The 12278-nt window shown below is 41.4% G+C and overlaps 1 protein-coding gene across 1 annotated transcript in view; it reads right to left on the reverse strand.

Annotated features, from left to right (window-relative positions):
- Nucleotides 1–12278, reverse strand: part of FER (FER tyrosine kinase) — a 612331-nt gene that overhangs the window by 202026 nt on the left and 398027 nt on the right. The window contains exon 16 of the mRNA XM_029572126.1: nt 10770–10864. Within this exon, the coding sequence (XP_029427986.1) occupies nt 10770–10864 (95 nt within the window). The remainder of the gene's footprint in view (nt 1–10769; nt 10865–12278) is intronic.

The raw sequence follows: 12278 nt of genomic DNA on the forward strand, positions 1-12278 counted from the left end.
AAATCGACTAGACATGTTATTAAAGCAAATAGAAATTTTAACAAAAGTAAACTTACTGCATGCTTCCAGCAGACCCAGTCCTCTCTCCCCTCCTCCCGAGGCACCCACCACGGCTCCCCTGCCTCCCGGGGGCAGCCGGCGGCGAAAGCGGCTTCCAGCAGCCCCGCCGGCGAAGATGCATGAACGCACGTCCAATTTGGGCGCTCAAGCAGTGAAGGCGCATGAGCGCACGCTGTGACCTGAGCGCCCGGATGGACGCCCGAGGTTACGGCGTGCGCTCATGCGCCTTCGCTGCTTGAGCGCCCAAATTGGACGTGCGTTCATGCATCTCCCCTCCTCCCGAGGCGCCCACCGCGGCATCCCTGCCTCCCGGGGGCAGCCGGCGGCGAAAGCGGCTTCCAGCAGCCCCGCCGGCGAAGGTGCATGAAAGCACGTCCAATTTGGGCGCTCAAGCGGCGAAGGTGCATGCGCGCACGCCGTGACCTCGGACGTCCATCCGGGCGCTCAGGTCACGGCATGCGCTCATGCGCCTTCGCCGCTTGAGCTCCCAAATTGGACGTGCGTTCATGCACCTTCGCCGGCGGGGCTGCTGGAAGCCGCTTTCACCGCCGGCTGCCCCCGGGAGGCAGGGGAGCTGCGGTGGGCACCTCAGGAGGAGGGGAGAGAGGACTGGGGCTGCTGGAAGCATGCAGTAAGTTTACTTTTGTTACAATTTCTATTTGCTTTAATAACATGTCGAGTCAATTTTCGCCCTGCGACTTGCTTTGGGAGGAGGGGGAGAGAGGACAGAGAGGCCTAGCAATCCCAGATGCCCGAGCGTAGGAGAACCAGGCCACACCATGTTACTCGCTTGCTCCAACCCACCCACTTATTTGACCGGAGCCTGCCTATTGCTGTCACATCCCTCTAACGCCAGGGTCAGGGTAGGCGGTAAATTAGCGGGTTAAAAATGCGGCAAAACAGTTGGTTAAAAAGGCGATAATCGGGCCACATGTTACTGTATGGGAGGGAATAGCTAATCCGATCATTTACATATCATATACATGCCGCGGGCGGAAAGGGATACGCGTCGATTTAAAGAAGCGGTAAAGATTGGTAAAAACGGATAGTGAATCGCGGGTTAGACTTACGCGGCCAAATTGTGTGTAGAAAGCGGGTTAGAAACAGGGCAACCGCGGCCGCGCTTTACTGTATCGGCCTGTAATTTAGCTTTACAATTCCCTCAGAGATCCGCTGTATTTTATCCCATGCTTTCTTGAATTCAGATACTGGTTTTGTCTCCACCACTTCCACTGTGAGGCTATTCCATGTATCTACCACCTTCTCTGTAAAGAAATACTTCCTAAGGTTACTCCTGAGTCTACCCTCCCCTATCACTCTCATCCCATGACCTCTCATTCTAGAACTCACCTCCTGTGCATGGAAATGTTTGAGATATTTAATGTCTCTACCATATCTCCCCTATCTTGCTTTTCTTCCAGAGTGTAAATGTTTAGATTTTTAAATCTATCCCCACATGCTTTAGAATGAAGACCACTAAACATGTTAGTAGCCATCTGGACCAACGCCATCCTGTTTATATCCTTTTGAAGGTATAGTCTCCAGAATTGTATACAATATTCCAAATGAGGTCTCAGCAGGGACCTATTCAGGGGCAATATCCCCATCCTTTTTCTGCTGATCATTCCTCTCCTTATTCAGCCAAGCATCTTTCTGGCTTTTTCCTTTCTTTATCCACCTTAAGATCATTAGATACAGTCACCACCAGATCATGCTCTTCCTTCATTGCTAAGAATTTTACCTCTAATACTGTATTTCTCCCTTGGGTTTTTGCATCATAAATGCATTACTTTGCATTTTTTGCATTAAATCTTAGCTGCCATTTCTCGAGCTTTGTTAGATCCCTCTTCATGTTTCCCACACCTTCCTGGCTCTCCACCCTCTTAAGAATTTTGGCATCTGGCAAAAAGACAAATATTTCGACAATCCTTCCGCTATGTTGCTCATGAAAATGTTGAAAAGAATTGATCCAAGGACCGATCCCTGAGGCACACCACTAGTAACATCCCCTCTTCTTCAAAGAAAACTCCATGTACCACTACCCTTTGTCACCTCCCACTCAACCACTTTCTAACCCAGTCAATTACTCTAGGTCCCATGATGAACTGCAAAGGCATTACTGTAATCCAAGTACACTACATCTAGCACTCTCCCTTGATCCAGCTCTCTGGTCACCCAATCAAAGAAATTCATTAGATTTGTCTGACAAGATTTACCTCTAGTAAAATGATGCTGCCTCAGATCTTGCAATCCATTGGATTCCAAAAACTGCACTATCTTCTCTTTTAGTAGCAATTCCATTAATTTGCTCATGACAGAAGTCAAACTAACCGGCCTATAGTTCACAGTCTCCTCCTTACTTCCACTTTTATGAATAGAAATCACATCTGTCCCAGTCCTCCAGAACTACTACTGACTCTAAAGAAGCATTGAAAAGGTCAGCTAGTGGAGCTGCCAGGAAATCTCTAAGTTCCCTTAGTACCCTCAGAGGTATCCCATCTGGCCCTATCGTCTTATCTACTTTAAGTACTTGTAACCTGGATTGGCCACTTTTGGAAACAGGATGCTGGGCTTGATGGACCCTCGGACTGACCCAATATGGCAATTTCTTATGTTCGTAAGTTTAGTTAGCTCCTCATGAACAAACTGTTCTGAAAACTGACTTAGGTTTACCTCACGCCCAATCTTATTTGTGTTTGTTTTATGTAGTCTTGCTCCAGGCCCTTCTACAGTGAACACAAAGCTGAAATATTTGTTAATCAATTTTGCTTTTTCCTCATAAGCTTCTACATATGCTTCTCCTTCACCTCTGACTCTCACAATACCATTTTAGCACTTCTATTTATCACTAACATATCTAAAAAAAAGTCTTGTCCCCCTGTTTTACTGTACTTGCTATTTTTTCTTCTATTTGAATTTTTGCATTCCTATTTTCCCAGATTCTATTTTTCCAGATATTATCTGCCTATCTTCCTCTTTCTGTGATCTCTTGAAGTTTATGAGCGCTAACCTTTTCTCCCCAACCTTTTCAGCTACTTCTTTAGAAAACCATAGCAGCCTCATTCTCCTCATTTGCCATTATATCTCCTTTTAGCATTTGGTCACTGCTCTTCTGCTTCCCCTAGATCTTTCCATCTGGCTAACGACTCTTTCAGGAAGTTACCCATTTTAAGAAAGTTAGTTTTCCTGAAATCTAGGAACCTTGCTTTTGAATGAAACTTCACCTCTTGCACCCTGATTCTGAAACACACCATCTGGTGATCATTAGATCCCAAGAGATCATCCACTACAATATCAGAAATACTGTCCCCATTGGTAAGCACCAGGTCTATTATCGCCCCCTCCTGTGAGGGTTCCATTACCAGTTGACAGAACAATTATCCTTGCAGAGATTCTAGGATCTCACTGCTTCTACAGGATACTGTCAACAGGATGTCCCAAACATTTGGCAGATTAAAATCCTCTAGCAATAGCACTTCCTGTTTCACAGCAACCCTGTGAATATCATCCATTAAATCTCTATACCTGCAGAAATTATTTTGAAAATTAGATTTTTAAGGTGTAAAAAAATGTATAAAAAAGTATTTGCTGGGACCAGTGATTAAAGACACCCAGATAAAAGCTGATCTCTAGTTCATAAAATTCTTCTTAGGTGATCACCTGGTCTTTGTTATTGCCTTGATGTAGCTGCAGTTGGTCTCATTATTTTTATATGATGTAAGGTCACTCCCCACCCCAAAACTTATCCTTTAAAAATATTTGCAAATTAGAAAGAGAAATGTTCATTTTTCATCTCATTACATTTTTCTTTCTTAACTACTGTTCAAGAATATTTTATTTGTAATGCATACCTCAAGCATATTTCTTTTGCATAAAACCTAGCTCACTTATTAATGGTAAAATATGCACAGAGTCCATAGTTGATGGAAGATAGTTAAAAAGCAAAGTATTCATAGAGATCATTTTCATATAGATATGCATTTTTACATACCATGAAACTATTTTCTCATTTCAGAATTTCTCAATATGCAGAGAAAGTTATGGAGTTTAAGGATCTTTGATACATTAATTCTATAAGTAATCTAAAATTAAATATCCTTACTTTCATTTTTACATAAGATCAAAAGATATTCCATACTGGATTACATCAAGGGTCCATCAAGCCCAACATCCTGTTTCCAACAGTGGCCAATCCAAGTCACAAGTCCCTGGCAAGTACCCAAACATTAAATAGATCTCAAGCTACTATTGCTTATTAATTAATAGCAGTTTATGGATTTTTCCTCTAGGAATTTATCCAAACCTTTTAAAACCCAGTTACACTAACTGTCATAACCACATCCTCTGGCAATGAATTCCAAAGCTTAACTATGTGCTGAGTGAAAAAGAATTGTCTCAGATTTGTTTTAAATGAGCTACTTTCTAACTTCATACTGGTCTTCTCTCAAGATCTCCAGTGCCATCATCTAGATGTCATTAACATTCTGCAGAGATTACAAGACAACCGCCTATATGCCAAATTGGAAAAATGTTCCTTCCACCAGGAGTCTGTCCCCTTTTTAGGCTATGTGGTATCCAGAAAAGGGTTCCAGATGGATCCGCAAAAAACCAAGAGTATTTGGGATTGGCCACAAACCACTGGCCTCAAGGCTCTGCGAAGATTCCTAGGGTTCACTAATTACTACAGATCATTCATTCACCATTATTCTACGTTGACTGCGCCTCTTGCAGCCATGACTCAAAAGGGAGCTAACCCCTCTCACTGATCTCCAGAAGCCGTGACCGCCTTTCAGGAACTTAAAGAGGCGTTTCTCCAAGAGCCATGCTTATGCCACCCAGATCCTCGATGACCCTTCATCGTAGAGGTGGATGCTTCCAACATCGGGGTTGGTGGCATCCTCAGCCAACATAATGACAACCACACCCTACATCCCTGCTCATTTTTTCTCAACGCTTCTCCCCTGCCGAGCGAAACTATGGGATTGGAGACAAAGTTATTGGTGATTAAATTGGCATTCGACGAATGGCGTCCATGGCATGAGGGTACACAACATCAAATCACGGTTTACACCGACCACAAAAACCTTGAATACTTACATCATGCGCAATGCCTGAACACAGGCAGGCCCGCTGGTCTTTATTTTTTAATCACGTCGACTTCCTCTTGCGGTACCGTCCTGCAGACAAGAATACCCACACTGACGCACTCTCCCGTTCCTTTTCCACAGAAGATATACCTGATACTCCACGTCACATCATTGACCCTACAAGAGAACTCCTCTCTGCTACCCAAATGGTTTGGCAGGGAAGACAGTGGTTCCCCAAACACTTAGAAAAAAGATCCTCAGATGGGCACATGACTCTCTGCTCATAGGTCATCCTGGACAAGCCAGAACACTTGCCACCCTACAAAGATTCTACTGGTGGTCCACCATGAAGAAAGATGTCCAGACCTATGTTGAGTCATGTTCAACATGTGTTCGACAGAAACCACCAGTTGGTCGTCCCTGGGGACTTCTTCAGCCACTCCCTGCACCTAGCGAACCATGATCGCATGATAGCCATAGATTTCATTGTTGACTTACCCATATCCAATGGCAACAATACCATCTGGGTCACTGTGGACCGCTTTTCAAAGATAGCTCATTTTGTGACATTACCCAGGTTGCCTTCTGCTCCTGAATTGGCGAAGCTTTTCATCCGCCATGTTTTTCGCCTCCATGGCCTGCCAAGACACATCCTCTCCGAACGAGGGGTCCAATTTACAGCAAATTTCTGGAGATCCCTATGTAAAAAATTTGACAGCTCCCTAGATCTCACTTCAGCTTACCATCCGCAGGCCATTGGACAGACAGAAGACGAACCGTATATTAAAACAGTTTCTCCGGGCACACATTAACTTCAGACAGAGTCACTGGTCCGAATCGTTTCCCTGGGCTGAATTTGCTTTAAAATCACACCATTCTGCTTCAACTGGATCTTCACCTTTCCAAATCGTCTACAGACGTCAACCTCTTCCTCCTCTCCCAGTAACTTTGTCGGTATCGTCCCCTGCAGCACAAGCTTCGTTGCAAGAACTGCACCAACTCTGGGTGCATACCAAGCAACTCCTCCAAAAGGCTGGACAAAAGGCTAAGAAGTTCTATGACGCTCACCATCAGGCAGCTCCACAGTTGCATCCCAGAGACAAGGTGTGGCTCAGCACCCGTTTCATTCACTTAAAGCTGCCTTCTGCTCAATTTGCACCCAGATACACTGCACCTTTCTCTGTACTTCGTTGCCTAGGCCCAGTCACTTACAGTCTTCTGTTGCCTTCTTCTCTTAGAATCCACAATGCCTTCCACATCTCCCTTTTCAAACCACTCATTCTCTTGGAATTGTCAAAGAGAACACCTGAACCTCAACCTCTTACTGCAGAAGAGGACATCACTTATCAGGTCGAGGATATATTGGATGTAAGAAAACGTGGAAGACAATGGGAGTATCTCATCTCATGGGAAGGATATGGTGCCGAGGAGAATAGTTGGGAACCTGCAAGCAACATCCTCGACAAGGAGTTGATCAGACAATTCCACATTTCTCATCCTAGGAAACCAAAACCGTCAGGGAGGGGCCTTAAGAAGGGGGTACTGTTACACCCATCGGTCGCAGATGGCTGCGACCACTAATGCTCACCTCTTTCTTTGCTGCATGATCATCTGTTGGAAGAATGGCGGCCTCTGACAACCACCGCCTACCAGCCTGGCATTCCCGGGACGGTGTGGGCGCTGCCAACCTCCATCTTGTTCCAGGAATTACTTATGCACACGCGCATGGGCCACCTTTGTACACGCCATGGCAGGAACCTCGGGGGCGTCCCCTCCGGATGACGTCACCCATCTCTGGTACTTAAGCTGGCTGGCCCTTCACTGTGATGAGTTAGCAAGGAGTTCCCTTTTGCTGAATTCCGCTTCATCCTTGGACTTCCGGTTCCAGATTCTACGTTCGGTGTGAGACACTCTAGGTACCCGCTCCTCGGGCCAGGGGTACACACTTTGACAAGACATAACAGTACATTTTCTTTGTAAACAGCTCTGAACTTCGGAGGAAGCGGTATATAAGAACTTTAAAACAAATAAATAAATAAAGAGATGTTGCTTGACATCCAAGGTCTGCAACAGACTATGTTCCTTCACATCTCTTTCCCTATCCAGCATCAGCAAGGAAATCAATTGATTCAAGTAAAAGTCAGAAACACCACTTTTGGCAAAAAAGTCGGAACAATTCGCAGCTGGACCACCTCACAGAGTCACTCGCAGGAATGGTTCCCAGCAAGAAAGTTTACAGCTCAGAAACTCTATGTGCAGAACAAATTGTCACCAGAAAAAACGTCTGTATGGTAAGTAACCTGAAAGAGTGGGTACACAGTGGCCGAAAGGTGGAACCCGCCAGAAAATCCAGAACCAGATTAAGGTTCCACAAAGACACCAACAACTGCAAGGGAGGATGAAGATGCTTCACCCCCTTCAAGAAGTGGGCCACATCCGTATGGGCCGACAAGGATCTACCATTCATATGGCCCTGGAACAGGCAATAACTCCCACCTGTACCTTCAAGGATTTAAGGGCCAAGTCTTTAATCAACCCATCCTACAAAATGTCCAAAATGAGCGGGATATTAACTGAATGAGGATGAACCCCTTGTTCCGCACACCAAGCCTCAAACACTCGCCAAACCCAAACGTATGCTAAGGAGGCTGAGAACTTCCAAGCTCGAAGCAAGGTGGAAATCATAGCAGTGGAACATCTACACTTCAGCAACTGGATCCCCTTTCAAGGATCATAACATAAGACAAAATCAAGTCAGATTCTTGTGAAGAATAAGCCCCTGTCGCAACAGATTTCTATGGAGTAGAAACCGGAGAGGACAGCCGGACAAGAATCTCTGCGGATCCCCCCCAGCTGGGAGCCACCAGAAGCACCATCTCCATATGCCTCTCGAATAGGATTGCCAAATTTCAGTCATGAAAATTCAGAACACTTGGAGGTGCTGAACAAAATTTTTGCTGACAGTGTACTTCCACATTCATGCATGAATGTTATTGCTACCCCACCATTAACAACATAGTAAATAACAGCAGATTAAGACTAATTATTCAATAGCATTCAATCAATCCTCATTATGAGTGATCATCATTAATCCCCAACCTATACAGAATAGAACAGAACCCCTATAGAAATCCTGCATCTCCAGTTCTGCAAATATTCTGTATCCAGAGAAACACCCCAAAAGCGTGCAGAGCAGGAGGAGAAGGTTTCCCCTTAGTATTCTTTTTCATATGGTGAAAAGTCAAATTTAAGTATCATTTCAGTAGCAATTACACAAACTTCATCCTGTACCACGCACATGAAGCAACATAAAACCCTACAAAAAAGCAAACTCTGCACCTATGTTGCAAACCTGCCATCCCCAATAGCCCTAACACCCGGAACACAAATAGCAATAACCCTACATATGAAAAGGCGGAACTGTAAATATTGCAATGAGCTCTAGAAAACTAGGAAAACAGAAGCAAGACGACTGCTATTAATCTTTACACAAAATACATACTGACAGTATACCTCGCCTCAACCATATGCAGAACACAGCCAGAAGTTCTTCTATGTACATAACAAGAGTGGGATCTGGTTTAATCATATTTGATGATCTTAAGGGCAGCAAACAAGTATTTAAGGCAATGGCAAAAGCCAGAAGGTTACTTGGGTTCACAGGCAGAGGAACAGCCAGCAGGAAAAAGGAGTTAATATTGCCCCTATATACGTCTCTGGAGTACTGTGCATAATTCTGTAAACTGTACTTTCAAAAGCATATAAATCAGATGGAGTCAGTAGCTGCGGGCAGCTACTAAAAGCATATGGGGCAGACAAAGATCTGACCATTTATATACTGGAGGAAAGACGGGAAAGGGGAGATATGATGGAGACATTTAAATACCTCCATGGCATCAATGCATAAAAGGCAGGCCTCTTTCAATGGAAAGGAAGCTCTAGAAAAAGGCATTATGGGATGAAGTTGAAAGGGGATAGAAACTCTGTTGTAATCTTAGGAATTATTTCTTTATGGAAAAGGTGTCGGACTATAGAACCGACTCCAAGTGGATGTGCTAGAGACAAGGATAATATCAAACTTCAAGAAAATATGGGACAAGCACAGAGGATCTCAAAAGGAGAGAAAGAGACTATAAAGTTAAGCAGGACATGTGGATGGATAGACTAGATAAGCCATATGATCTTTATCTGCCATTCTATGTTTCAATATATAGTCCTCAGATGCTTTTATACCTACAATTCTCAACTCTATTAAATGTATTTGTACCTTTACCTATAATTGTAAGTGTTTAGATTTATGTTCAGTTTAGCAAATTCCAGCCAAGCATCTGCAGCACTGAAGAAGGCATCAAAAGGGCAACAGATACATTTATAAAATGTAGATTACTTTTTTTTTTTTAACTACATACCAAAGAGCAAGTTAAAATAGTACCCTCAACAAATTAACCCATAAAGGGGAATTCAACCAAACTGCTCAATCAATTGTCTTTGAATCACTGGAAATATTGTTGCACATAGAAGAACAGCAACTGGAGAATTCCACTTCAGGCTGTGAAAAGCATGTTTACCTAAGGCACTTTCTGAAACAAAAAGACCGAATTTTATGAAAAGGCACAGTGACAACTTTTCACCAAGAGACCCATTTAAATATGCAAACTAGAATATTTCTTCCAAAAAACTAATGTAAAATAAAAGACTATAAACACAGAAGCCCAAACACTTAGAGACAATATTTATTATTTTTCCTACAAAACGATACAAAACGTTTGGCACATTGGTCCCTTAGTGGAAGTTTGCTGCCCTTACTTCAGACTCACCTAACAGCAGTCCAAAATTTATCTGTACTCATACAGTAAACCAGGCCTTTGGCTTTAAACAACAAATACTAAGTCCTTAGGAATAACAGCTTTCCCCATCAGTTAGAGTACTTCTTCTAGCTCTAGGACATACCAATTTTCATCTACTCTCACTCTTTAAGAGTCAGACTACAAACTAGCTACTTTTATACTGCTTTAATTGCAGATTTCTGTCACCTGGCCTAGTCTGTGATGTTGGAACAATAAATCTGTCCTGTTCCCTGTGCTCCAAACAGGAATCATTATACATAGGTTGGCCTCTACCAATATATTCAGAGGCTAGCTTTTCCTTGGGGCTTTTCTCCTCATGTATCTTCTTTAATAACCCTCTGCAGGGTCCACTCAGCCTATCAAAGGCATCTACAAACAAATATTTCATAAACATTTTTTAAGTTATTACATTACCATGTGCTGTTAGTGATATATCTTATTATAGTGTATCACTACTTACACATTTGGCTGACAAATATTCACGTGACAACATTCATATAATAAAAGACCAGCAACAGTAGACATTGATGACCGTATAAATTAAATGAACGGTGTAGTTATTTCCTCAGTAATAGTAGAATGAAAAGCTTTAATTAGTCTGTATTTTTTTTTTAACAGCCTTTAAGTGCTTGGTTTGACTTGGAAGAAATGAATAGCAGCCCACAGAGGTTTCCAGAATGTTTAAAACAAAGAATTCATAGGAGCAAATAATAGCAATTATAAGATAATGAACCTGTTACTAAATTTATCCTGGCAAAAGAAAGTAAACATTTACCTGGTACAAGTTCCATAACAATATAAATAGGTTGCCTCTGCGTACACACTCCTATAAGCTTTACAATGTTGCTATGGTCATATTGTTTGAGTATTCTGCCGGAGAATGAAAAAAAGCATAAAAATTACATCGATTATACAAATTTATTACGAAAATCTTCATTAGAAAGCATTCTGCATTGTGCTGAAAGGTTTTGGTTGGTAGGAATATGTACAGTTGTTGTATGTCAACTAAAACTACAACTAATACACAAATTAAAATATTTGCAACAAGGCAAATATTTCCCAAGATTATTTAGATGCATATCTGATTAATATATAAAGGAAAGCATATTACACTAAAATCTAAGAGGATTAAATATGAAAAGGGGACCTAATATAGCATGAAAAAAATATATGTCAAAAAATGAAATCTATAATTTGAATCTTAAACCTCATTTATAACCTGAGGGTTTTCCCTAAGGTATGAATTTATTGGATCTTGATCACAGAACACAACTATATCCCTGGAAATTAGAATGAAAATGGCCAATATGACTGGGAAAGGTGTCATTTTCTCTCCGATTTCCAATAATTTTATTGAACCAATTATCATGGTCTGATAACCCACAATCATGTAAAATTCCCCAGGTTATAGGCAGAATTTAAATTTATCAAGCACAATTTTTATCCATCTTTGCATGAAAAAAAAATGGAGAACACATAGCAGATGAAGAGAATCTACTATGGGTAACTAAATATCAATTATCAGTAAAAGAAGAATCTTTAGGGCCATTTTGACTTATAGAATATAATAAAATAGAAAAGCATGAGAAAACAAATGAAAACATTAAAACATTACTAAACAAATTATCTAACAATTTCTAAATGAAAATGTTAAAAATGAAAGATTTTCAATAATTTTGACTTTCTTGTGCACATTAATCATTAAAAACAGCATGTTATTTAATATAAATGTACAATACAAAACTGTTAAGCTATTGTATAATACAAAACTGCATATTACTTTATTCAAATGCATCACAGAATTGTAATGGACTCAAAAACGAACATAGAATGTTCCAGCTCTTGCTGCTGAATCTAACTATCAGCTGCTGCATAAAACTAGAGACTTGTTCAATTATATATCAAAACAGGCTGAATATTGCTGCTCCCCAAATGAGGCTGTGAAATTTGCTATTACATTTTATGTGAAGCCTTTTTTTTCAAAATGATTTTTAGACTACCAATCTTCATTTTTATTTCCATCAAATCCTTTACAAATGTTCTTTACAAACATCATTTCTTTATTATTGCAAATATTATTATTATTATTGCATTCTGAGTTCTTTAAAACTGGTTTATCAGGAAAACCACATTAAGATAAAAAAAAGGTCAGTGTTCAAGAACTATTTAGTACAAGCAAGATATGTTAAATAGTATAGCTTAGGATACAGTGGCAACAATGAGGTGGAAGGAAGGCAAAACGATTACCATCATGGTTAAAAGGTGAGGTGAAAGAGGCTATTTT

Source organism: Rhinatrema bivittatum, chromosome 1, assembly GCF_901001135.1.
Source record: "Rhinatrema bivittatum chromosome 1, aRhiBiv1.1, whole genome shotgun sequence".
NCBI classification, from domain to species: domain Eukaryota; kingdom Metazoa; phylum Chordata; class Amphibia; order Gymnophiona; family Rhinatrematidae; genus Rhinatrema; species Rhinatrema bivittatum.